The sequence below is a fragment of the Mycteria americana genome (assembly GCF_035582795.1).
Source record: "Mycteria americana isolate JAX WOST 10 ecotype Jacksonville Zoo and Gardens chromosome Z unlocalized genomic scaffold, USCA_MyAme_1.0 Scaffold_18, whole genome shotgun sequence".
Classification (NCBI taxonomy): domain Eukaryota; kingdom Metazoa; phylum Chordata; class Aves; order Ciconiiformes; family Ciconiidae; genus Mycteria; species Mycteria americana.
In genome coordinates this window covers 6,468,962-6,494,345 of record NW_027445436.1, presented here as the reverse complement: position 1 = coordinate 6,494,345, position 25,384 = coordinate 6,468,962, and the positions used below count along the sequence as shown (strand labels likewise).

At 45.6% G+C, this 25,384-nt stretch overlaps 1 protein-coding gene across 8 annotated transcripts in view; it reads right to left on the bottom strand.

Annotated features, from left to right (window-relative positions):
- Positions 1-25,384, bottom strand: part of LOC142402967 (E3 ubiquitin-protein ligase RNF38-like) — a 191,067-nt gene that overhangs the window by 56,951 nt on the left and 108,732 nt on the right. For all 8 annotated transcript variants that reach the window (XM_075488986.1, XM_075488985.1, XM_075488987.1 and 5 more), the window contains 3 exons: positions 19,749-19,942; positions 10,048-10,261; positions 1,899-2,066 (listed from right to left, as the gene is read on the bottom strand). In XM_075488986.1, the coding sequence (XP_075345101.1) occupies positions 1,899-2,066; positions 10,048-10,261; positions 19,749-19,942 (576 nt within the window). The remainder of the gene's footprint in view (positions 1-1,898; positions 2,067-10,047; positions 10,262-19,748; positions 19,943-25,384) is intronic.

The window sequence follows — 25,384 nt, the reverse complement described above, 5'->3', positions numbered from 1 at the left end:
GAATAGTTCTCAGTAGGCATAGGCCAGGCCCCAGCACAGCACGAGAAGTTGTGTCTCTGGCATAGCCAGGGCCAGAGCATCTTTTTTTCAAACATTCTATCACTTCATTAGGATCCCACACTTGTTCGGGAGTGAAGTTCCAGACCATCATGTAAACTGTTCTACGTACCTGCCCATATTCTCCCACACACCTTGCCACCCATAACCACACTGCCTTGGGGCATATCCCTGGGTGATATTCCTAAATAGTTGGTTAACCTTAGAAAAAACAAAAAAAATATTCTTCAGAAGTACCAATAAGAGTGTTTTGGTTACCCAAGGATGTTCAAGATACTGAAGACTTATTGTAACAAGGCAAAAAATATCTACCCCACAGGAGAAGAAGGGCCATTCTGTGTTTCCTCCACCAAATGCCTCTCAGTGGAGAAAAGGGAAAAAGTGTAATTCTTAATTGTCTCCATGAGATGGTTCCTGAAATACAGGGAAGGCATCAATGCAGGGCCCAAATACCAGATTAGGCTCAAGGCCAGTGCTTTTATCATAATTCTCCCAGGCAAAACACCACCAAGTGCTACACAGCACAGCAAACTGCAAAAGCCAAAACCGGCCTTTAACAAGCTCTCAAATTTGATGTACAGTAAAAAAAGGACAGATAAGTCAACATCATGACCAGCAACTGTTAAACAGATATAATAATTATAAGTTCCCTCCAATACACTCTGGTCAAATCTGTTATCTCAAACCCTTTGAGCCCCATGTTGGGCACCAAAAAGGACTGTTGTGGTTTAACTCCAGCAGGCAGCTAAACACCAAACAGCCGCTCGCTCACTCCCTTCCCCCCAGTGGTATGGGAAAGAGAATCAGAAGTGTAAAAGTGTGAAAACTCATGGGTTGAGGTAAATACAGTTTAATAGGTAAAGCAAAAGCTGTGCGCACAATGGTCTGAAATGCAAGGTCTGTACTCTGCTTCTTGCCTTCCTCACTCCCCTCAGGATCTTGAGCTCCACTCAAGTCAAGGCTGCCACTGATTGCCACATCCTCAATTAGTTCTTCCTTGTTCATGAGCAGCAGATCCAGCTGTGCATCCCCCCAGTTGGCCCATCCAACACCTGTATTAAGAAGTTTTCGTCATCGGTCATCCCCCGCAACACCCTCCAGAACCCTCCTGGACTGTTTCTGTCCCATTGTTGCCCTTCCAGCAGATGTCAGGGAATTTCAAGTCCCCCATAAGAACCAGGGTCTGTAATCTGGAGACTTCCTCAGGTTGCTTAAAGAAGGTCTTGTCCCCTTCTTCACACTGATCAGGTGGTCCGTAACAAGCTCGCATCATGATATCACCCCTTACTAGTCTCTTCTCTGTTCCTGACCCACAAGCTCTGAAACAGCCTGTCACCCATTCCATAGAAGAGCTCGATATGCTTGAGCTGCTCCTTCATGTAAGGGGCAATCCCCTCTGCTTCCTTGCCTGTCTTTCATAAAGAGCTGTTAGCTGTAGCTGTACCATTTTATAAGACCATTTCCAGATAAAAGCTCTAGGTGAGATTCCTAATAGTACTTGATGAACTTTGAAAGTCTTTTCCTGTAAGCATCTGAATGTACGTAGAATAGCTGCTAATGGATAGGGTAAGAGACCAGATCATAAACCAGCATCCATTCTGAGTCAAAAATACATGAGAATATGGTATAATTCTATGAAGGGAGTAGGGAAGCACAATACGTTTACTAGCTCTAAAGTTTGCACTATTATATATACCATATTATATATACCATTACAATTTACCCCAGGAAATAATAGTTTTTATTTTACATCAGGGAAAGCTGTATGGGCAGTGAAACTCCAGGCTTTCCACCTCCTAAGTCTAAGTCAAGAGTCAATATAACTAGAGAACCATACTTACTGGAGGAGGCACACTACAGATAGGAAGGTGCTGTCCACTGAATACCACAGAACAACCTGGGACCTGCTGTGTGCTGCAGGGTGGTATATGCTGGGCTGTACAAAGTGGAATTCCATGTGGCGCCACTGTTGTCACCGTGTATGAGACAGGGACTGCGCCCTGATGGATCTGCAGCAAAAACACAAGTGTATGAAGTAAGCTGTTACAAGGGCTTTGGACAGTTATGGCATGGCACAGAAAACAAGCTTTCACCTAACATAACAAAAGAGTATTTTTTACTCTGAAGGTGTTAAAGAAGGCAAACACCTGTAATCCCTGTCCTTCATAAAAAAAAAAAATCTTCTCATTGGAGTATCACTCTTCAATAAGTGCTTTTAGGACAAGGCCAGGAGGGAGCTCTCAAGATGTTAAGTCCTCCAAGGCACTGTTAGAGGCACTCAAAAGCATCTCAAATTCAGCAAAGCTGCCCCTCCCACACACTAAGGTTAGTTCTTAGAGAAAATAGGCAGCAGTAACTCCCACATAAAAGACACTCAGAAAAAGGGGGGGGGACACACCCCTGCAAGTAGCTAAAGAATCTCTTCAACTCGTCCTTGCAGAGTGATTAAATGTTAACCCAGAGACTTATATCTTTGAAGAAAAAGAACTTCAGATAGATTTTCTTTCCTGTAAAGAAGCCAATCTCTGAATGCCTACTCAGGGCAACACTCCAGGGATGTGTCTTAACATGACTAACAGTAGTTGAAACCAAAGATTAACTTAAAAGCTGAAAAAGACAAGGCTACATAATCATAAACATGCCTCTGAGACAATATCCACTAAATATCTACAAACATAGTACAGAACATGATGGCTTACAGGTTTTTTTAGTTAGCAGTATTCACTTAGAACGCAATCATCAATCCAAGGGTAGAAGGTACTCTGGAGCCAGACACTGCTCAATTCCTTGTATTACATCAGGAATCTAGCAAAAACTGCAAAGAATCATAGGTAGGGAACGTGGACACACAGAAAGCAATTATTTTGAAGAACCTTCCTTCACAACCTACTAAAATGGAATCCACCCTTGGAAAATGAACAAGCAAGAACAGCTCATTACAAAGGCGAGAATAAGTAAATTTAAGAGAGCTAACCTACTGAACTGTCCATGAGATGCAGAGGCCAAAAGAGGAACATCAGACAGATGACTGAATAAAACTTCAAATCTCAAAACTGCACATATTTGGGAAAAAAGTCACTCAGCAGAAACAGTGACTTTGACCTAGTTCCAGTTCAGGTACCAATGCAAATATTTTGTATGTGAGCTATCAGAGAGTTTTTAATGCCATAACTGTTGGATGTTTGAGGGCAGTGCCAGATGTGATTCAGGAAAGGTTACCACTGCTCTCAGTGCAGAAAGAAAGAAAGAAAGAAAAAAGAGAAAGTGGTTCCCTCTCTAGAGTAGTCTGTGCAAAGCACCATCATGGAAGACCCATAGTAACTCTGAAAACACTAACACCTGGTTATGGATGGTGCTTGGAAGGTAGTGACAGCATCATAGAACAATCATTTCTCAAGATGATGCTGTAAGTCTGATCACCCAAGGACAAACACAAATTGTATTTTTATTTTGACATACTTTAGTAACTCAACTGTTCAGATACAAGTGAAGGCTGTGACATGGCCAGAAAGACTATTAGCTTTAACCCATGCGCTGCAGATACTTCCTTATCAATCACAGAACCATAGAATCATGAAGGTTGGAAAAGACCTCCAAGATCATCTAGTCCAACCATCAAACCCAACACCTCCATGCCTACTAAACCACGTCCTGAAGTGCCACGTCTACATGTTTTTTGAACTCCTCCAGGGATGGTGACTCAACCACCTCTCTGGGCAGCCTGTTCCAATGCTTGACCACCCTTTCGGTGAAGAAATTTTTCCTAATATCCAGGCTAAACCTCTCCTGGCGCAACTTGAGGCCATTTCCTCTCGTCCTATCGCTAGTTACTTGGGAGAAGAGACTGACACCCACCTCTCTACAACCTCCTTTCAGGTAGCTGTAGAGAGCGATAAGGTCTCCCCTGAGTCTCCTGTTCTCCAGAATAAGCAATCCCAGTTCCCTCAGCTGCTCTTCATAAGACTTGTTCTCCAGACCCTTCACCAGCTTCGTTGCTCTTCTCTGGACACACTCCAGCACCTCGATGTCTCTCTTGTAGTGAGGGGCCCAAAACCGAACACAGTATTCGAGGTGCGGCCTCACTAGTGCCGAGTACAGGGGCACGATCACTTCCCTAGTCCTGCTGGCCACACTATCCCTGATACAAGCCAGGATGCCATTGGCTTTCTTGGCCACCTGGGCACACTGCTGGCTCACATTCAGCCAGCTGTCAACCAACACCTCCAGGTCCTTCTCTGCCGGGCAGCTTTCCAGCCACTCTTCCCCAAGCCTGTTGCATTGCATGGGGTTGTTGTGACCAAAGTGCAGGACCTTGCACTTGGCCTTGTTGAATCTCATACAATTGCCTCGGCCCATCGATCCAGCCTGTCCAGGTCCCTCTGTAGAGACTTCCTACCCTCAAGCAGATCAACACTCCCACACAACTTGGTGTCATCTGCAAACTTACTGAGGGTGCACTCGATCCCTTTGTCCAGATCATTGATAAAGATATTAAATAGAACTGGCCCCAACACAGAGCCCTGGGGAACACCGCTTGTGACCGGCCGCCAACTGGAGTAAACTCCATTCACCACAGCTCTCTGGGCCCAGCCATCCAGCCAGTTTTTTACCCAGACAAGAGTACACCCGCCTAAGCCATGAAAAGCCAGCTTCTCTAAGAGAATGCTGTGGGAGACAGTGTCCAAGGCTTTACTAAAAACCAGGTAGATGACATCTACAGCCTTTCCCTCATCCACTAGGCGGGTCACCTGGTCATAGAAGGAGAAGCAGCGCTGTGCACAGAAAATACATCAGTGATCTGCTGCTGTAGTGACTGCAAGTCACTTTATAAGCTGTGCTGTAAGAATTGCATTTTAAGCATGGCAGATTGTGACCTGGATATAGAATCATAGAATCATTTAGGTTGGAAAAGACCTTCAAGATCATCAAGTCCAACCTTAAACCTAACACTGCCAAGTCCACCACTAAACCATGTCCCTAAGTGCCACATCTACATGTCTTTTAAATACCTCCAGGGATGGCGACTCAACCACTTCCCTGGGCAGCCTGTTCCAATGCTTGATAACCCTTTCAGTGAAGAAAAATTTCCTAATATCCAGGCTAAACCTCTCCTGGCGCAACTTGAGGCCATTTCCTCTCGTCCTATCACTTGTTACCTGGGAGAAGAGACCGACACCCACCTCGCTACAACCTCCTTTCAGGTAGTTGTAGAGAGCGATAAGGTCTCCCCTCAGCCTCCTTTTCTCCAGAATAAACAACCCCACTTCCCTCAGCTGCTCCTCATAAGACCTGTGCTCTAGACCCTTCGCCAGCTTCATTGCCCTTCTTTGGACATGCTCGAGCACCTCAATATCTGTCTTGTAGCGAGGGGCCCATAACTAAACACAGTATTTGAGGTGCGGCCTCACCAGTGCTGAGTACAGGGGCACGATCACTTCCCTAGTCCTGCTGGCCACACTATCCCTGATACAAGCCAGGATGCCATTGGCTTTCTTGGCCACCTGGGCACACTGCTGGCTCATATTCAGCTGACTGTCAACCAACACCCCCAGGTCCTTCTCTGCCAGGCAGCTTTCCAGCCACTCTTCCCCAAGCCTGTAGCGTTGCATGGGGTTGTTGAGGCCCAAGTGCAGGACCTTGCACTTAGCCTTGTTGAATCTCATACAGTTGCCTCGGCCCATCGATCCAGCCTGTCCAGGTCCCTCTGCAGAGCCTTCCTCCCCTCAAGCACATCAACACTCCCACACAACTTGGTGTCATCTGCAAACTTACTCAGGGTGCACTCGATCCCTTCGTCCAGATCATTGATAAAGATATTAAACAGAACTGGCTCTAACACAGAGCCCTGGGGAACACCACTTGTGACCAGCCACCAACTGGAGTAAACTCCATTCACCACCACTCTTTGGGCCCGGCCATCCAGCCAGTTCTTTACCCAGACAAGAGTACACCCGTCCAAGCCATGAGCAGCCAGTTTCTCCAGGAGAATGCTGTGGGAAATGGTGTCAAAGGCTTTACTAGAGTCCAGGTAAACAATTCACAGCCTTTCTCTCATGCACTAAGTGGGTCACCTTGTCATAGAAGGAGATCAGGTTAGTCAAGGAGGACCTGCCTTTCATAAACCCATGATGACTGGGCCTGATCACCTGGTTGTCCCGTACGTGCTATGTGATGGCACTCAAGATGATCTGCTCCATAACCTTCCCCGGCACCGAGATCAGGCTGACAGGCCTGTAGTTCCCCGGATCCTCCTTCCGGCCCTTCTTGTAGATGGGTGTCACATTTGCTACCCTCCAGTCAACTGGGACCTCCCCAGTTAGCCAGGACTGCTGATAAAGGATTGAAAGTGGTTTGGTGAGCACTTCTGCCAGCTCCCTCAGTACCCTTGGGTGGATCCCATCCGGCCCCATAGACTTCCGTGTGTCTAAGTGGTGTAGCAGGTCGCTAACCATTTCCCCTTGGATTATGGGGGCTTTGTTCTGCTCCCCGTCCCTGTCTTCCAGCTCAGGGGGCTGGGTACCCTGAGAACAACTGGTCTTACTATTAAAGACTGAGGCAAAGAAGGCATTAAGTACCTCAGCCTTTTCCTCAGACATTGTCACTATGTTTGCCCCCCCCCCCCCCCCCCGCATCAAATAAAGGATGGAAATTCTCCTTAGCCCTCCTTTTATTGCTAATGTATTTATAGATATATTTTTTATTGTCTTTTACGGCAGTAGCCAGATTAAGTTCTAGTTGGGCTTTGGCCCTTCTAATTTCCTCCCTGCATAACCTCACGACATCTTTGTGGTCCTCCTGAGTTGCCTGCCCCTTCTTCCAAAGGTCATAAGCTCTCTTTTTTTTCCTGAGTTCCAGCTCTCTGCTCAGCCAGGCTGGTCGTCTTCCCCGCCGGCTCGTCTTTCGGCACATGGGGACAGCCTGCTCCTGCGCCTTTAAGAATTCCTTCTTGATCACTATGCCCAAGACAGCCTCCAACCATCATATCACCCACAAGTCCTTCTCTGTTCGCAAACAACAGGTCCAGCGGGGTGCCTTCCCTAGTTGGCTCACTCACCAGCTGTGTCAGGAAGTTACCTTCCACACACTCCAGGAACCTCCTAGACTGTTTCCTCTCCACTGTATTGTATTTCCAGCAGACACCTGGTGAGTTGAAGTCCCCCACGAGAACAACGGCTAGTGATCGTGAGACTTCTCCCAGCTGCTTATAGAATATTTCATCTGCCTCTTCATCCTGGTTGGGTGGTCCGTAACAGACTCCCACCGTGATATCTGCCTTGTTGCCCTTTCCCCTGACTCTTACCCATAAACACTCAACCCTTTCATCACCATCGTCAAGCTCTAGACAGTCAAAACAGTCCCTAACATACAGGGCTACCCCACCGCCTCTCCTGCCTTGCCTATCCCTTCGGAAGAGTTTATAGCCATCCATTGCAGCACTCCACTTGTGCGAGTCATCCCACCATGTTTCCGTGATGGCAACTATGTCATAGCTATCCAGCTGCACAATGGCTTCCGGCTCCTCCTGTTTGTTGCCCATGCTGCGTGCATTGGTGTAGATGGACTTCTGCTGGGCTATTGATCCTGCCACGTTTTTGGGGGGAGAAGCCCTAATTCCTATGTGACTGTTCTCAGGCACTTCCGTGGTTTCTAACGCATCAACAACCCTTTCGTCTTTGATGCCGCATGGATCTCCATCCCCTACCTCCACTGAGACGGCAGACCGAAGGACCTTGCTAGCACACTGTCCCTCAAAGATTGGCGTGCCACCCACAGGCTTATCTCTAGCGAGCCTGGTTTTATCCCCTTCCCCCTTCAAATCTATTCAATGAGCCCTGCTAACTCCTGCACAAGGACCCTTTTCCCCCTTTGAGACAGGTGTACCCCATCTGTTGCCAGCAGGCCTGGGGTCATGTAGACCGACCCATGATCAAAAACCCCAAAATTCTGCCAGTGACACCAGTCTCGGAGCCAGGTATTGATCTGCTGGCTCTTCCTGTTTCTTCCCTCATCATTCCCTGCAACTGGAAGGATAGAGGAGAACACTACTTGCGCTCCTGATCCCTTAACCAGTCATCCCAAGGCCCTGAAGTCTCTCTTGATTGCCCTTGGACTTCTTGTTGCAACTTCATCACTGCCTACCTAAAAAATCAATAATGGATAATAGTCTGAGGGCCGTACCAGGGTAGGAAGTTTTCTTGTAACTTCTTTAACCCAGGTCCCAGGGAGGCAGCAGACTTCCCTAAGAAGTGGGTCCGGTCGGCATATTGGGCCTTCTGTTCCATTCAGAAGGGAGCCTCCTATGACAATGAGCTGTCTTTTTTTCTTTATGGAAGCAGTTTTGATGCAGGGCATAGGCCGACTTAACCTTGGCGACACCTTCAAGCTAGATGAACCATCATCCTCATCATTGTTCGGTTCCACCTGCAGAGCCTCATAGCTATTATGCAAGGGCACCTGGGAAGGTGGAGTAGTCACAGAGGAGACGCGCCTGCTGCGCTGGGCAGGAACTTGTCACCATTCCCCCCTATCCCTTAAGTCACCGCATTCAGCCAAGTGGAGAGAGGATAGGGAATCCTCCTTACTGTTTGCCTGACAGGCCTGTCCCAGGGAAGGTAGGGTGCGATTCCAGTAATCTGTCTCTCTCTCAGACTCCCTGATACTCCTCAACCTACTCACCTCCTCCCAGAGCTCTGTCACTAAGCTGAGGAGTTCCTCTACCTGGGCGCACCTCCCACAGGTGTGCTCACTACTGCCATCCGGTAACTGGCATAAGAGTAGGGCACACCCTGCAGCCTGACACCTGGGTGGCAGCATATTCCCACTGGAGCTCTGTCTGGGAAGCTGTGTCAGCCGTGGTGGGTGCAGAGTTTAGAGAAGCCATGGCCTTCTGCCGGGTAGATACCATTTCTCCCTGGTCCTGCTGGCAGAGCTACAGCGGCCTTCCTGTGCACCCTTCCGTGTAAACTGCCACACAAACTGCCGCGCCGCGCCCTTGCTGATTCACCATGCCCTGTTTGCCCGCCCTAGTCGCTAGCGCTCCCTAGGGGCTTTTATGTGTGTGTGGGTGGGTGGGTGGGTGGGCTTGGCTGCCGTTGCTCCTGGCCCCGCCCAGGTCTCATCAGGCACTGTCACACAAGCTGCAGGCTCCTGTCGGGTCTCTCGGCTCCCCCTGAGGTTTCCCCAGTTCAGGAACCCCCCTGTACACTGCACTAGAATGACCAGCTTTGTCCCCAGTTAATGAATCTAACTGCATAGCAACAAACTGACTTGGGCTGCAGTCTACTGATTTGAACAAGAAAAGGCTATATCAAGAGGACAATTTCCTTTAAAGAGCCTCTTATGGAATCCTACTCCTCTTCCTGTCTCAGGGAAGACCTAACTTATTTTTCTGGACTAACTACAGAGCTTATTTTCTCATGCCATTTAAGGAGCTGTTTGAGGCTAGAATGAGTAATTTAGTGATGAGATGATATTATCATGAGTTTTGCTGTTATGTAGGCAATTACATGCATTATGAATTCTATTTTTTAAGAATATATTTAAACTTTGTAAAGAACTTTAAGCTAAGGAGAAGTACTTCATATGCAATGAAGTAAAATACTTTATTACCATAGCGTATCTTAAACTAAATTAACTTCAGAAGCAGAAGAGTCACATTTCAAAGGTGGGATGCAGAGATCTTCAGAACTGTGCCAACACACACTGACAGACTGTTGACTTTCACTCTTCTCTATTAGAGTCTAGATTTTTATTTTTTTCTTAAGTAAAAAATATATCAATGTTTTCACTTAATGCTGCAGCTCTCTATATGCTGATACTACTCAGAAGAAAAAAGAAAAAAAAAGATCTAAAAGAAGACTAATAGGAGTTAGTGTTATGTGACCTCCATTGCCAACTAATTTGTCAAGGAGAGTTGACTCATTTTCTCTCTTCGAAGAGAAATACACAGAGTTTAAGACATTTGTGTCCATGTTCTGAACATACTCTTACCTGATCATGAATGTCAACCATCACTGTGTTCTGCTGTGGCGGGTGAGCAGCTGGGTGCAACATACGATGGGATATATTTGGAGGGTTAAAGGCTTGGGGCTCTTCTATTGCTTGCTGCTGTCCGTAGGAGAGATGGGGATAGTTTTCATCTTGGCTAACAGAATTGTGTCGAGACAGACGATCCCTTCTTGCTCTCTGACGGCGTACAGGAGGACTAAAAACACATAAAGAAAAAGATGAAATATCACACTAAGAAAGGTTTGTGGCACTTATAACTAGAAGCACAAAGAACTCAATAATAAAGATATTTTTACACTGGAAAGTTTTGCTAGGCCGGGTATGTTAGCTTGTCATACAATTTCTGGTTGAGAAAATTTATGAAAGCCCTAGCATAGATGAACAGCATGAGTGCTTGAGCATAGCTTAATACAAGAGAGGAAACCAGAAGAAGCATTTTTATAGAAATATTACCTTCACAAAACTTTTAAAAAAGACATTTGAGCACTTGATTTGCAGAATCACAGAATGGTTGAGGTTGAAAGGGTCCTCTGGAGGTCATCTAGTCAAACCCCCCTGCTCAAGCAGGGCCACCAAAAGCTGGTTGCCCAGGACCATGTCCAGATGGCTTTTGAATATCTCCAGGGAGGGAGACTCCACAATCTCTCTGGGCAACCTGTTCCAGTGCTCAGGCATCCTCACAGTAAAAAAGTCTTTCCTGATGTTCAGATGGAACCTCCTGTGTTTCACTTTGTGCTCATTGCCTCTTGTCTTCTCATTGGGCACCACTGACAAGAGCCTGTCTCTGTCCTCTTTGCAGCCTCCCTTCAGGTATTTATATACATTGATAAGATGCCCCTGAGCCTTCTCTTCTCCAGGCTAAACAGTTCCAGCTCTCTCAGCCTTTCCTCATAGGGGAGATGCTCCACTCCCTTAAAACCATCCATGTGTCCCTTCTTTGAACTCTCTCCAGTATATCCATGTCTCTCTTGTACTGGGGAGCCCAGAACTGGACACAGGACTCCAGGTGTGGCCTCACCAGTGCTGAGTAGAGGGGAAGGATACCTCTGTCAACCTGTGACACCCTGCCACTTGACATTGGAAGCATAGGCAGAGTCCCACCCACATTCCATATAAAGTTTGAATCTCTCAAATCACGCTACCATTGGTGGAGCCAAGGGGTGGCACAATTCTCACCCCCATTCAAAAGGCATTTGCACGATTGGCTGTTGCTCCCAGATGACTCGGACACCAAATGTTCCTGGCAGTCCACCAGAGCCATGGCATCGCTTATGATCCTGTCTTTGCTGTTGGTGATTGCGTGAGTCACCGTATGGGTGTGTCATTGTATTGGGTCTGGCTGGGATGGAGTTAACTTTCCCTATAGCAGCCCTCATTTGTAGCTAGAAAGGTGTTGATAACACACCAGTGTTTTGGCTACTGCTGAGCAGTGCTCACACAGCACCAAGGCTGTGTCTCCAACCCCAACCCCCCCAAAGGCCAGTAGGCTGGGGGTGGGCAGGACAGCTGACACAAACGTACCAGAGATATTCCATACCGTATGACATTGTGGTCAGCAGTAAAAGCTAAGAGAAAGGAGGAGGAGTTGAGGCATTCACTATTAAGGCATTTGTCTTCCAAAACAACTGCTATGCGTACTGAGGCCCTACTTCCCAGGAAGTGGCTGGACATCGCCTGCTGATGGGAAGTAGAGAATAATTTGCTTGTTTGTTTCCACGCATGGCCTTTGCATTTCATTATTAAACTGCCCTTATCTCGACTCACGAGTTTTTAATCTGATTTTCTCCTGTCCCTGTCCTGCTGAGCAGCTGAGTGATAAGAGCAGCTTGGTGGGCACCTGGTGGCCAGTCAAGGTTAACTCACCACATCATTGCTCATCTTTCCTACTGCCTCAATAAAGCTTTGTTTTATAACGTGTTGTCAGATTCCATTACTGTTCAGACCACAACCTGCTGGCAACACTCCTCCTCATGTAGCCCAGGTTAGTTTTGGTCTTCTTTACCACAAGGGTGCATTGCTGGCTCATGTTCAACTTGGTGTCCACCAGGACCCCCAGGTCCTTTTCTGCAAAGCTGCTTTCCAGCTGGGCAGCCCCCAGCATGTACCGGTGCATGGGGTTATTCCTCCTCAGGTGCAGGATTTTGCACTTCCCCTTGTTGAACTAAAGGTTTAGTAACCCTAAAACCTCTTGTTTTAGGGTTCAGCAACCCTAAAAACAGGAATGCAAATTTCAGTAGACTTCCACATATTTACATTACTTGTGTGCATCACAAAAATTATCTTCAGAGGCTCCTAACGAGTTGCAACTGTGGTAATATTTCTATTTTACAATGGGTAACTGACATTTAAATCAACTGAAGCTAGCACATCTGCTTATTTTGAGTAAGCAATTTAAAGACTTGGGATTTGACAATGTACTCATGAGGCACACAATTAATAACTTGTCCATAAAAAAAAGTTTGGATGAAGTGACTTACATGGCATTTCTCATAAATTTTGCAGTAGAACAAACTAAGTAGAGACCATCCCACAGTGCCCTGCTTGATTCCACAACATGCCTTCCAATCCCCACAAATAAATAAATTATCCATTGCATGTAGAATCGTTCAAGTTATATGGGATTTAGTGCTACCCTGGGTAGACGCTCAATGAGCCAAACTGCAGGAAAGAAACAGAAAGGGTCTGCTAACACTAGAGCACATACTTTCCAACACAGCCTGGAACAGAATGCAAGATTCTCAGCTTTCATCGTTCCTTTTGCTATCATCAAACAACCCTGAAACCTATTGGCAACTCACTACATAACCCTGACATTTCTCAAGCTGCACCCAGTTTTGCTACTGAAGGCAGAAGAGGGGGAGAAGGATACTACCACAGTTGTTCAGATGCTATTGTGATTGTATCATAATCTGTTTTAGATTACTCAAAGTCATAGATTGTATCATTGTCCCTCTCTGCATTATTAATATGATCTACCTGTTCAGTGTTTTGCATTAGGACAACTTTCTTTCCTCTGTGTGATTCTAATCCTAGAGCAGATAATACTTAAGGCAGTAGATGTTCTTTTTTCCTTGGAATATTCTAATTATAGCAAAAGAGCTTCAGAACAGTCTCCAGTCAGAGCAAACAAAGAATTTGTCCTATTGCAAGGAATGGATATAGTGATGGAGAACCAACTTGGACATTGGAATGTACAACTCGGATATTGGAATGTACAACTGACTTGGAATGTACATTCTCAAGAAGAAAGGCAACTTGACCTCACTTATAAGCAGTATTATGTAAAACTCTATTAAGGCTGACTTAATGCAATATGTATTTGCTTATCATGAATCTGAAAATCCCAACTGAAAATAGGGCCTCATTTTACTAGGCATGGTACAGAAATCTCTGATCAAAAGAGCTTATAGTATAAACAGTAATCCAAATTATAGAAAAAAAATCCAGATAATAAAGATCCTACAGAAATCTACTGCAAAACATGGCAAAGATGCAGGCTGTGTCTACACTAGCAAGAAGTGTAGACCAATAGTAGTGAATCTATAGAGCAAACCAGTTGGCAATGAGTACCTGATATCCACCCTATACACATTTCAGGAAACTAGAACTAGCCCAAACGCTGAATGCCCATTTACAGCTGGAGTACATCTTCCAGTTCAACTTTAACTGAAAAGAATGCAGTTCATGAGGTCCAAGATCACTCCACAATAGGAACCAATTCATGATAAGCAGCAACAATAAGGAAATTTGCTTTGAATGATCCCAACTAAAACATTAATAAGATTGGTGGCAGTCTGGGCTGCAGTGATCATGCCCTGATCGAATTCACAATCTTGAGGGATATGGGCCAGGTGAAGAGTAAAGTCAAGACCCTTGAATTTTAGGAGACCGAACTTCCAGTTGTTTAAGGAATTAGTGGATGGGACCCCCTGGGAAACTGCCCTCAGAGATAAAGGAGCTGAACAGAGCTGGCAGCTCTTTAAGGACATTTTTCTTAGAGCGCAAGAGCTCTCAATTCCCACGTGTAAGAAATGAGGCAAGGAAGGCAGGAGACCAGCACGGCTGAGTAAGGACCGCCTGGTCAAACTAAACGGTAAGAAGGAAATGCACAGGCAGTGGAACCAGGGACATGCATCCTGGGAAGAATATAGGGATGCTGCCAGGGTGTGTAGGGATGGGATCAGGAAAGCTAAGGCACAGCTGGAGCTGAATATAGCAAGGGATGCGAAGAATAAGAAGGGCTTTTACAGGTAGAAGAAAATGTACCCCCCATGAGAAATAAGAAAGAAGAACTAGTGACAACCAATGTGGAGAAGGCTGAGATACTCAACATCTTTTTTGCCTCAGTTTTCAATGGTAATCCCACATCACTCGAGTCCCTGAACCTCAAGGCAGGGACTGGGGAAATGAAGTCCTTCCCCTCAGAAGAGAAGATCAGGTTTGAGACCACCTGAGGAACCTGAACATACACAAGTCCATGGGACCCAACAAGATGCATCCCAGGGTCCTGAGGGAATTGCCGAGCTACTCTCCACCATATTTCAAAAGTTGTGGCAGTCAGGCAAAGACCCCAGGGACTGGAAAAAGGGAAACGTCATGCCCATTTTAAAAAAGGGTAATAAGGAGGACCCTGGGAACTACCGACCAGTCAACCTCACCTCCGTGCCCTGTAAGATCATGGAACAGATCCTCCTGGAAGACGTATTGAAACGTGTGGAAGACAAGTAATTAGAGACAGCCAACATGGCTTCACCAAGAGCAAGTCATGCCTGACTAATCTAGTGGCCTTCTACAATGGAGTGACTGCATTGGTGGACAAGGGAAGAGCTATGGTTGTCACCTACCTGGACTTCTGTAAGGCCTTTGATATGGTCCCCCACAACATTCTTACCTCTAAATTGGAGAGAGATGGGTTTGATGGATAAACTGTTAGATGGATATGGAGTTGACTGGATGGCTGCATCCAAAGACTTCTAGTCAGTGGCTCAATGTCCAAGTGGAAACCAGTAATGAGTGGTGTCCCTCAAGAGTCCATACTGGAACCAGTACTATTTAATATCTTCATCACTGACATAGACAGTGGGATTGAGTGCACCCTCAGCAAGTTTGCAGACAACACCAAGCTGAGTGGTGCAGTTGACATGCCTGAAGGACAGAATGCCGTTCAGAGGGACCTGGACAAGAAGTGGGCCTATGTGAAGCTCGTGAAGTGTAACAAGACCAAGTGCAAGGTCCTGCACCTGCATCGGGGCAATCCCCAATATCAGTACAGACTGGGGGATGAATGGATTGAGAGCAGCCCTGAGGAGAAGGACTTGGGGATACTGGTGGATGAAAAATCAGACACGAGCTGGCAATGTGTGCTTTGCAGCTCAGAAAGCCAATTGTATCCTGGGCTGCATACAAAGAAGCATGGCCAGCAGGTCGAGGGAGCTGATTCTCCCCCTCTACTCCTCTCTCATGGGACCCTACCTGGAGTCCTATGTCCAGTTCTGGGGCCCCTAGCACAAGAAAGACATGGACCTGTTAGAGCGGGTCCAGAGGAGGGCCACGAAAATGATTAGAGGGCTGGAATACCTTTCCTATGAGGAAAGGCTGAGAGAGCTGGGGTTGTTCAGCCTGGAGAAGAGAAGGCTCCGGGGAGACCTTATTGCGGTCTTTCAGTACTTAAAGGGGGCTTATAAGAAAGTCAGAGAGAGACTTTTTGCCAGGGCCTGTAGTGACAGGACAAGGGGCAATGGTTTTAAACTGAAAGAGGGCAGATTTAGATTGGATAAAAGGAAGAAATTTTTTACGTGTGGTGAAACACTGGAACAAGTTGCCCAGAGAGGCAGTGGAGGCCCCATCCCTGGAAGTGTTCAAAGTCAGGTTGGACAGGCCTTTGAGCAACCTTTACCTAGTGAAAGATGTCCCTGCCCATGGCAGGGGGGGTTGGACTAGATGATCTTTAAAGGTCCTTTCCAGTTGAAACCATTCTATGATTCTATGACTCACAACAACCTTAAAGAATCAAGCTCTGATCCATTAGGGCTTATCAGCTCTGGATTAGCATCAGCACTATAAAACTTAATGAGATTCCTGCAGAACATGTACACAGATGTGTATAAACAGTGCTCCCCCAATGATCCTATTCTGGGAAGTTAGATTAGCTCAGGCACCCACCAGCAAGAGATGGTAATGGAAGATGTCCTGGTTTCGGCTGGGATAGAGTTAATTTTCTTCCTAGTAGCTGGTATAGTGCTGTGTTTTGTATTTAGTATGAGAATAATGTTGATAACACACTGATGTTTTAGTTGTTGCTAAGTGCTGTTTACACTGGTCAAGTACTTTTCAGCTTCCCATGCTCTGCCAGGTGCACAAGAAACTGGGAGGGGGCACAGCCAAGATAATTGATCCAAACTGGCCAAAGAGCTATTCCATACCATATGACGTCATGCTCAGTATATAAACTGGGGGGGAGTTGGCCAGGGGGACTTCCCTGATCACCGCTCAGGGACTGGCTCGGTGTCGGTTGGCAGGTGGTGAGCAGTTGTATCACTTGTTTTTCTTGGGTTTTGTTCCTCTCTCTCTCTCTCGTTGGTTTCCTTTACATTATTATTATTATTATTATTATTATTATTATTATTATTATTATTATTATTATTATTTCTTCAATTATTAAACTGTTCTTATCTCAACCCACGAGTTTTCTTGCTTTTGCTCTTCCGATTCTCTCGCCCATCCCCCACTGGCTGTGTGGTGCTTGGTTGCCGACTGGGGCTAAACCACGACAGAAGGATGCAAGGAAATGTGTGCGGACTGGTCAGATGACAAGCAAAAATGCCAAATGCTTCATATTCTGAACAGCCCAGTTCAAAGCGTTTCTAAATGAAAACATCTTGTGGACTAGATTTATGAGTCACCACTGCACAGAACTGTATAAAGGGCATGAAGCAGTTATTCTGAAAAGAGAAGCTTGAGTCAACAAACCAATTTCTTTCTTAGGTCTGATAGCTGTACGAACACCCATACCATGTTCATGCTTTGGACTGAAAGCTTCCAGATTTGTGGACTTGAAGAAGAAACAAAACCCAGCATGTTTAAGTCTATTCCTTCTAACACTATGTTATCATGGTTGATAAATTTTATCTATGGAGTCAGAGGAGAAGCAATTATGTTTTTTCAACCTCACCTAACATTTTACAGTCATGAAAATGCACATATACTTCCATTTTAGTAGAAATCAAGCTATAGTGTTTCTGCGATGTAAACAGAGGTCAGTGAGCTTTAAACATTTATTAAATGACTTGGACACATTTCTGAGACATTGCAGAGCGGGGGAGGAGGGGAACTGAAAGCTTTTGCTTTGGATAACTAAATAGAAGAGTAAAGGTCATCTTTATTTTTATGCCTTCCTATACACTCTTATCCAGACATCAGTTCAACATAGCCATCTAAAACTCTACTCTTCCATGACTAAGGAAGCTTATTCCAAAAGCTCTGCCTCAGAGAGTCTTATGAGCTATGCACTAAAAAACAGAACAAAAATGCAATCTTTATAATATGCAAACCAACCACCTCAGCAACCACATGATGCTATGGTATCCTCCAGTCAGGTCTTCTTCACCTTTGCTCTTTGCAAGACAAGGACTGAGTTGCAAGTGCAGTGAACATATATGACACTACATATGGAACTTATTGCTTTTAATAGCACCCTGACAATAAATAGGGTTTTATTCCTGTATTGGGTTTACGTGGCAAGGTTTTGGTAGCGGGGGGGCTGCAGGGGTGGCTTCTGTGCAAAGATGCCAAAAGCTACCCCTATATTGGACAGAGCCAGTTCTAGCCAGCTCCAAGGCTGGCCAAAGCTGAGCCAATCAGCAATGCTGGTAGCACTTCTGTGATACCATATTTAAGAAAGGGTAAAAAAAGCTGCGCAAAAGCAGCTGGGAGAGACGAGTGAGAATATGTGAGAGAAACAACCCTGCAGACACCAAGGTCAGTGAAGAAGGAGGGGGAGGAGGTGCTCCAGGTGTTGGAGCAAAGATTCCCCTGCAGCCCATGGTGAAGACCATGGTGAAACAGGTTGTCCCCTGCAGCCCATGGAGGTCCACGGTGGAGCAGATATCTACCTTGCAGCTCGTGGAGGACCCCACGCCACAGCAGGTGGATTTGCCCTGAAAGAAGCTGCAGCCCTGTGCTGGTTTTGGCTGGGATAGAGTTAATTTTCTTCCTAGTAGCTAGTACAGGGCTATGTTTTGGATTTGTGCCTAAACCAGTGTTGATAATACAGGGATGTTTTAGTTGTTGCTGCACTAGTCAAGGACTCTTCAGCTTCCCATGCTCTGCCAGGTGCAGAAGAAGTTGGGAGGGGACAGAGCTGGGACAGCTGACCCCCAACTGACCAAAGGGCTATTCCATACCATATGATGTCATGCTCAGTATATAAAGCTGGGGAAGAAGAAGGAAGGGGGGGATGTTGGGAGTAATGGTGTTTGTCTTCCCAAGTAACCATTATGCATGATGGAGCCCTGCTTTCCTGGAGATGGCCGAACACCTGCCTGTCGATGGGAAGTAGTGAATGAATTCCTTGCTTTGCTTTGCTTGTGTGCGCGGCTTTTTCTTTACTTATTAAACTGTCTTTATCTCAACCCATGAGTTTTCTCACTTTTACCCTTCTGATTCTCTCCCCCATCCCACTGGGTGGGGGGAGCAAGCGAGCGGCTGTGTGGTGCTTAGTTGCTGGCTGGGGTTAAACCACGACAAGCCCGTAGAGAGCCCACACTAGAGCAGGCTCCTGGCAGGACTTGTGACCCCGTGGAGAGGAGCCCACACAGGAGCAGGTTTTCTGGCAGGACCTGTGACTCTGTGGAAAGGACCCATGCTGTAGCAGTTCATGAAGAACTGCAGCCCATGGAAAGGACCCACGTAGGAGAAGTTCATGAAGGACTGTCTCCCATGGGAGGGACCCCATGCTGGAGCAGGGGAAAAGCGTGAGGAGGAAGGAGCAGTAGACACGAAGTGTTATGAACTGACCACAACCCCCATTCCCTATACCCCTGTGCCGCTCGGGGGGAGGAGTTAGAAGAGTCGGGAGTGAAGTTGAGCCTGGGAAGAAGGGAGAGGTGGGGGGAGGGTATTTTCAGATTTGTTCTTATTTCTCATTATCCTACTCTGTTTAATTGGCAACAAACTAAATTAATTTTCGCAAGTTGAGTTTGTTTTGCCCGTGACTGTAATTTGTGAATGATCTCTCCCTGTCCTCATCTCGACCCACGAGCTTTTCGTTATATTTTCTCTCCCCTGTCCAGCTGAGGAGGGGGAGTGATCAAGCAGCTTGGTGGGCACCTGGCAGCTAGCCAAGGTCAACCCACCACAATTCCCCTTTTCCCATTTTTTTAAATGCTTATTTCTCCAGTACAGAATGAGAGAAAGAAGCCAGCTCATAACAAAAATGTTAATAAGCATTCTCTTCTCCAGTTTCTCTCTACTCTTACAAATTATTGGAAGATGCAAGAACTTAAATTACTTTCAGTACAGAGTTTTCTGTTGCACTTATTATAATTTAGTTAAAAAAAAAGTCAAAAGAAGCATTAGAATATTTATTATATAATAAATACTATTCAGTGTTGCCAGAAATAGGTTTCCCCTGAGTTGACAATAGAGAATAAGAAACTGGTCCCTAACCTAAATAGCTTACTCACCTCCTCCTACTTCGTGCAGGTGTGCTGCAGTGTTCCCCAGAGAAGTGATGTTGGTTGGACCGAGCCAAAGGTGGCTGCCTATTTGATGCCATCTCCCATGGTCGCATTGGCGGTGATGTAGTTGGTGATGCCGCTGTATAGTCAAAGACTGAATGAGAAAGGCGTTGTCTCTTGGGACTTGAACTATCTTCACTCTGTGCCAATGTAGACAAAAAAAAAAACCTCAGCTGAGTGATTTGTTTCCCATATTGAAACTCCAATATTATTTACTTCAGCTATCATTAGAGAGGGAGACTTAACAGACTAGATCAAAACACCATAAAGTTAAACAACTATAATTATTTGTAGAACCTACTGCCTTCATAATGCAAACAATTGCCTACCTGAGCATTTTTACTAAAGCATATTTTAGCAACATCAAGATATTTTAAATACTAATGCTAAGGCAACCACAGAAGTTATATCAGAAAAAGGAGTAAATGTTTACTTCAGGAGAAAGAGGTAGGTCCTATTTTGTTATAATATTCGACACAGGCACTACCCCCCTGATACAGATTTAGGATATAAACACATAAATGAGTGATCCAAAGACCTTTTTGGAAAAGATAAACACAGATTTCACACCAATGGGATCCATATTTGCCAGTAAATAGATGCCATATAAAGCTCTAGTTCAGCATATGCACTCCATTCTGACCAGGTGCATGCTTACATAGCTGAAAAAACATTTTAAAATGTCTGGAGTACAAATCAGCTCTGCTATCCCAGCACAGAGGTGCCTCATCTTTTAACTTGTTAGTTCAGTAATAGTAATTAACAGGTAAAGACAATGGGATCAAAAACAACCACCATGAAAAACTTGGTTTAAGTTTGTGTATTTTACTCAAGTTCTACTGGGACTAGGTAGCTCCTAGAGTTGTCAGTGTTACTGATATGAAAACCATTCACCTCCAAGTTTACATTTGGTCCTGAAGAGAAATAGTTACCTCTCCTTTTCACTGCTTGTCCCTGCTTAAAATGGTTAGCTAGACCTCTCTTCTTCTTCACCATAATAATTTCAGTTAAGAGATATGATGTGATTTTAAGAAATCAAATATTTGCAGTCATTTGCAGATAACCAATACAGAGAAAACTGAGCTTCTCTACAATAGCTGTCTTCCTGAACTGCCCCCTATAACCCTGTTAGAAGCCTTTTGCTTCACATACATTTAAAGACTATCATGTTTTAAAGCCTCTCTACACTTATTCATTCCTCACAATTTTCCTCAGTCTACCAAATATTTTTTCTTCCTATTTTATTGGCCCTCTTATGGTTTTTAGCTTTAAAGGAGTTTTATTTCCACTTTCTGAACACTATCGGTTGAGTAGAATATTTCATAGAATCATAGAACAGCCCAGGTTGGAAGAGACCTTGAAAGATCATCTGGTCCAACCTTTCATGGGAAAGGGAGTCTAGATGAGATTATCTAGCACCCTGTCCAATCACATCTTGAAAACCTCCAGTGATGGGGACTCTACCACATCCCTGGGGACGTTGTTTCAGTGAATGATTGTTCTCACTGTAAAAAATTTATTTCCTAAATCGAGATGAAACCTCTCCCAGTACAACTTGAACCCATTGTCCCTTGTCTTCTCCATGTGGCTCCTTGTGAAGAGAAAGCCTCCGTCCTCTTTGTAGCTGCCTTTTAAGTACCAGAATACTGTGATGAGGTCCCCCCTGAGCCTTCTCTTCTCCAGGGAGAAAAGACCTATCTCCTTCAGTCTCTCCTAATAGGGCAGGTTCTCTAGTCCTTTGATTGTCTTCATGGCCCTCCCCCTACTCCAGTCTCTCCACATCTTGAATTGTGAGAACCAGAACTGGACACAATACTCCAGGTGCAGCCTGAAAAGTGCTGAGTGGGATGATCACATCTCTATCTCTGCTAGTAATGCCCCTGCAGATGCAGCCCAGGATCCCATTTTCCTTTGTTGCTGCAGCGGCACACTGCTGACTCATGTTCAGCTTCATGCCTACCAGGTCCCTTTCAGCAAGGCTGCTCCCCAGCCACACAGATCCTAGCCTGTACCAGTGTTGTGGTTTAACCCCAGCTGGTGACTGACCACCACACAGCCACTCGCTCACTCCCCCACAATGGGATGAGGGAGAGAATCAGAAAGGTAAAAGTGAGAAAACTCGTGGGTTGAGATAAAGACAGTTTAACAGGTAAAGCAAAAGCCGTGCACGCAGGCAAAGCGAAGCAAAGCAAGGAATTCATTCACTACTTCCCATAGACAGGCAGGTATTCAGCCATCTCCAGAAAAGCAGGGCTCTATCACACATAACGGTTACTTGGGAAGACAAACGCCATCACTCCGAATGTCCTCCCCCTTCCTTCTTCTTCCCCCAGCTTTATATTACTGAGCATGATGTCATATGGTATGGAATATCCCTTTGGTCAGTTGGGGGTCAGCTGTCCCAGCTGTGTCCCCTCCCAACTTCTTGTGCACCCCCAGCCTACTTGCTGGTGGGGTGGTGTGAGAAGCAGAAAAGGCCTTGACTCTGTGTAAGCACTGGTCAGCAATAACGAAAACATCCCTGTATTATCAACACTGTTTTCAGCACAAATCCAAAACATAGCCTCATACTAGCTTCTATGAAGAAAATTAACTCTATCCCAGCCAAAACCAGCACAACCAGGCTCTTTGGTTATGTTGTCCCAGGTGCAGGACTTTGCACTTGTCTTTGCTAAACTTCATACTGTTCTTGCTAGCCCACTCTTCCAGCCTGTCCAGGTCTCTCTGTAAGATGTCTCCCCCTTCTGACGTGTCCACCTCAACACCCAGTTTGGTGTCATCAGCAAACTTGGTGAGGATGCTTTCAATCCCATCGTCCAGATCATTTATGAAGATGTTGAACAGTGTGAGGCCCAGTATGGATCCCTGGGGGACCTCACTTGTGACAAGCTGTCAGCCTGAGTAAAAACCATTGATAACCACCCTCTGAGTGCGGCCTGTTAGCCGCTTTCCTACCCATCTCGCAGACCACCCATCCAGTCTGTATCTTGCCAGTTTGTCCAGGAGAAGGCTGTGGGAAACAGTGTCAAACACTTTGCTGAAGTCCAGGAAGACAACATCCACTGCTCTGCTCTCCTCATGTCAACAGAATAAGTTATTTTGTTGTAGAAGGTGATGAGGTTAGTTTGGCATGATTTGCCTTTGGTAAATCCATGCTGGCTTTTCCCAATCACCTGCTTCATTTGGATTGTAATAGTTTCTAGGATGACTGGTTCCATTACTTTCCCAGGGATTGAAGTAAGACTAATGGGCCTGTAGTTTCCTGGGTCCTCTTTTGGGCCCTTCTTGTAGATGAGTGTGACATTTGCCCTCTTCCAGTCATCAGGGACATCCCCTGATCTCCACAACTTTTCAGTGATTATAGACAGAAGCCCTATTTCTCTTGCTGCTTGATAGGTAACTTGTTTTCTTGCTTTCTTTTCAGCTCACACCTGTATAAGCACACTCTTTTTCTAATCCTTAAGCTGTATCAACACATGAGAAGAAAAAAGTATTTTCCCCTCTTGACTTTACAGTCTTTCTGACTACATTTCACCTCTTTTCAGACCTGTATTTTAAAGTTATATGCCACAAGCTGGAGTTTTTTCCCCTACTAAACCCTTACTCAGGCAGTTACCATTACTAAACCTAGTAATGATTAGGCAGGAGAAAAAGGTGAAATATCAAAAGAAAAGAACCATGCAATACCCCGGGGAATGCCAAATTTTAATATCTTGCTTGTTTTTCACAGAATGGTTGAGGTTGGAAGGGACCTCTGGAGGTCATCTAGACCAACCCCCCTGCTCAAGCTGGGCCACCTAGAACCAGTTGCCCAGGACCATGTCCAGACAGTTTTTTAATATCTCCAAGGAGGGAGACTCCACAACCTCTCTGGGCAACCAGAGTGCTCAGTCAGCCTCACAGTAAAAAAGTGTTTCCTAATGTTCAGACGGAACCTCCTGTGTTTCACTTTGTGCTCATTGCCTCTGGTCCTGTCACTGGGCAACACTGAAGAGCCTGTCTCCATCTTCTTTGCAGCCTCCCTTCAGATATTTATATACATTAATAATGAGATCCCCCCTGAGCCTTGTCTTCTCTAGGCTGAACAGTCCCAGCTCTCTCAGCCCTTCCTCATAGGAGAGATGCTTCAGTCCCATAATCATCTTAATGGCCCTTTGCTGGACTCTCTCCAGTATGTCCATGTCTCTCTTGTACTGAGAAGCCCAGAACTGGACACAGGCCTCCATGTGTGGCCTCACCAGTGCTGAATAAAGCGGAAGGATCACCTTCCTCTACCTGCTGGCAACACTCCTCCTCATGTAGCCCAGGTTAGTATTGGCCTTCTTTGCAGCAAAGGCACATTGCTGGCTCATGTTCAACTTGGTGTCCACCAGGACCCCCAGGTCCTTTTCTGCAAAGCTGCTTTCCAGCTGGGCAGCCCCCAGCATGTACTGGTGCATGGGGTTGTTCCTCCCCAAGTGCAGGATTTTTTACTTCCCCTTGTTGAACTGCATGAGGTTCTTGTCAGCCCATTTCTCCAGTCTGTCCAGGTCCCTCTGGATGGCAGCACGACCCTCTGGCATATCAGCCATTCCTCCCAAATTTGTGTCATCAGCAAACTTGCTGAGGGTACACTCTGCCCCAGCATCCAGATCATTAATTAAGATGTTGAACAGGATTGGACCTAGCATTGATCCCTGGTTTAGCATTGTTTCCTTAAAATGAAGCTGGTGTTAACACAATTACCCAGTCTGGTAAACTCATACGGTCTGATCTCATAGCTGAGCCTGCTTTGAGCAAGAGGTTGGACTAGAGAACTCCCCAGATCCCTTCCAACCTGAATTAGCCTATGATTCTATGATGCATGTATTTGCTCATTCTCCAATCACTTTTTAATTCCTTCATAAACTGAAATTCAACATGAAAGAACAAAGGAGAAGTCAGAGACTAGTCTATTCTTAGAGTTTCATGAAACCACATGCCCAGGTAATGGGCAATTCTCCAAGAAGGGCTCCCACTTCCATAAGATCAGCCTCCTTAAACAGCAGTAAACCCCACCTGGAAATGTGCCCCAGCCATGACAAAAAGCTTAAATCAGAATATGCATCTTGTTACATGCTAGAGAATCTTGCCAAAGACAAATCACTAGGAAACTAGACTTCATTACTTCTACCACTTAGAGTTGTTTATTTAAATTTATCTTATTGCTGCAACAAAATGAATGTAGGACAAAAATGATTTGTGGCCTGCCTCAGAACACTCAGGCTAGGGAGAAGTAACTTTTTACACAAAGTTGACTGGAGACAAGACAAAAATATATGCAAGAAAGGTAGATAAGGCATCGAAACATGGCACACTGTGGGCTCTGGAAAGCAAAAAGGAAGAACTGAATGTAGGGAGAAAAGAGAGGGTTCAGTGCAGTTGGAAGACCAGCAAAATAAAGCGAAGGGATAAAATATTCACCATTCCACCTATACCAAGCTTGTGGTTTAACCCTATCCGGCAACTAAGCACCACACAGCCTCACTCACTCCACTCACTCCCACCCCCGGTGGGATGGGGGGAGAATCAGAAGGGTAAAAGTGAGAAAGAAACTCATGGGA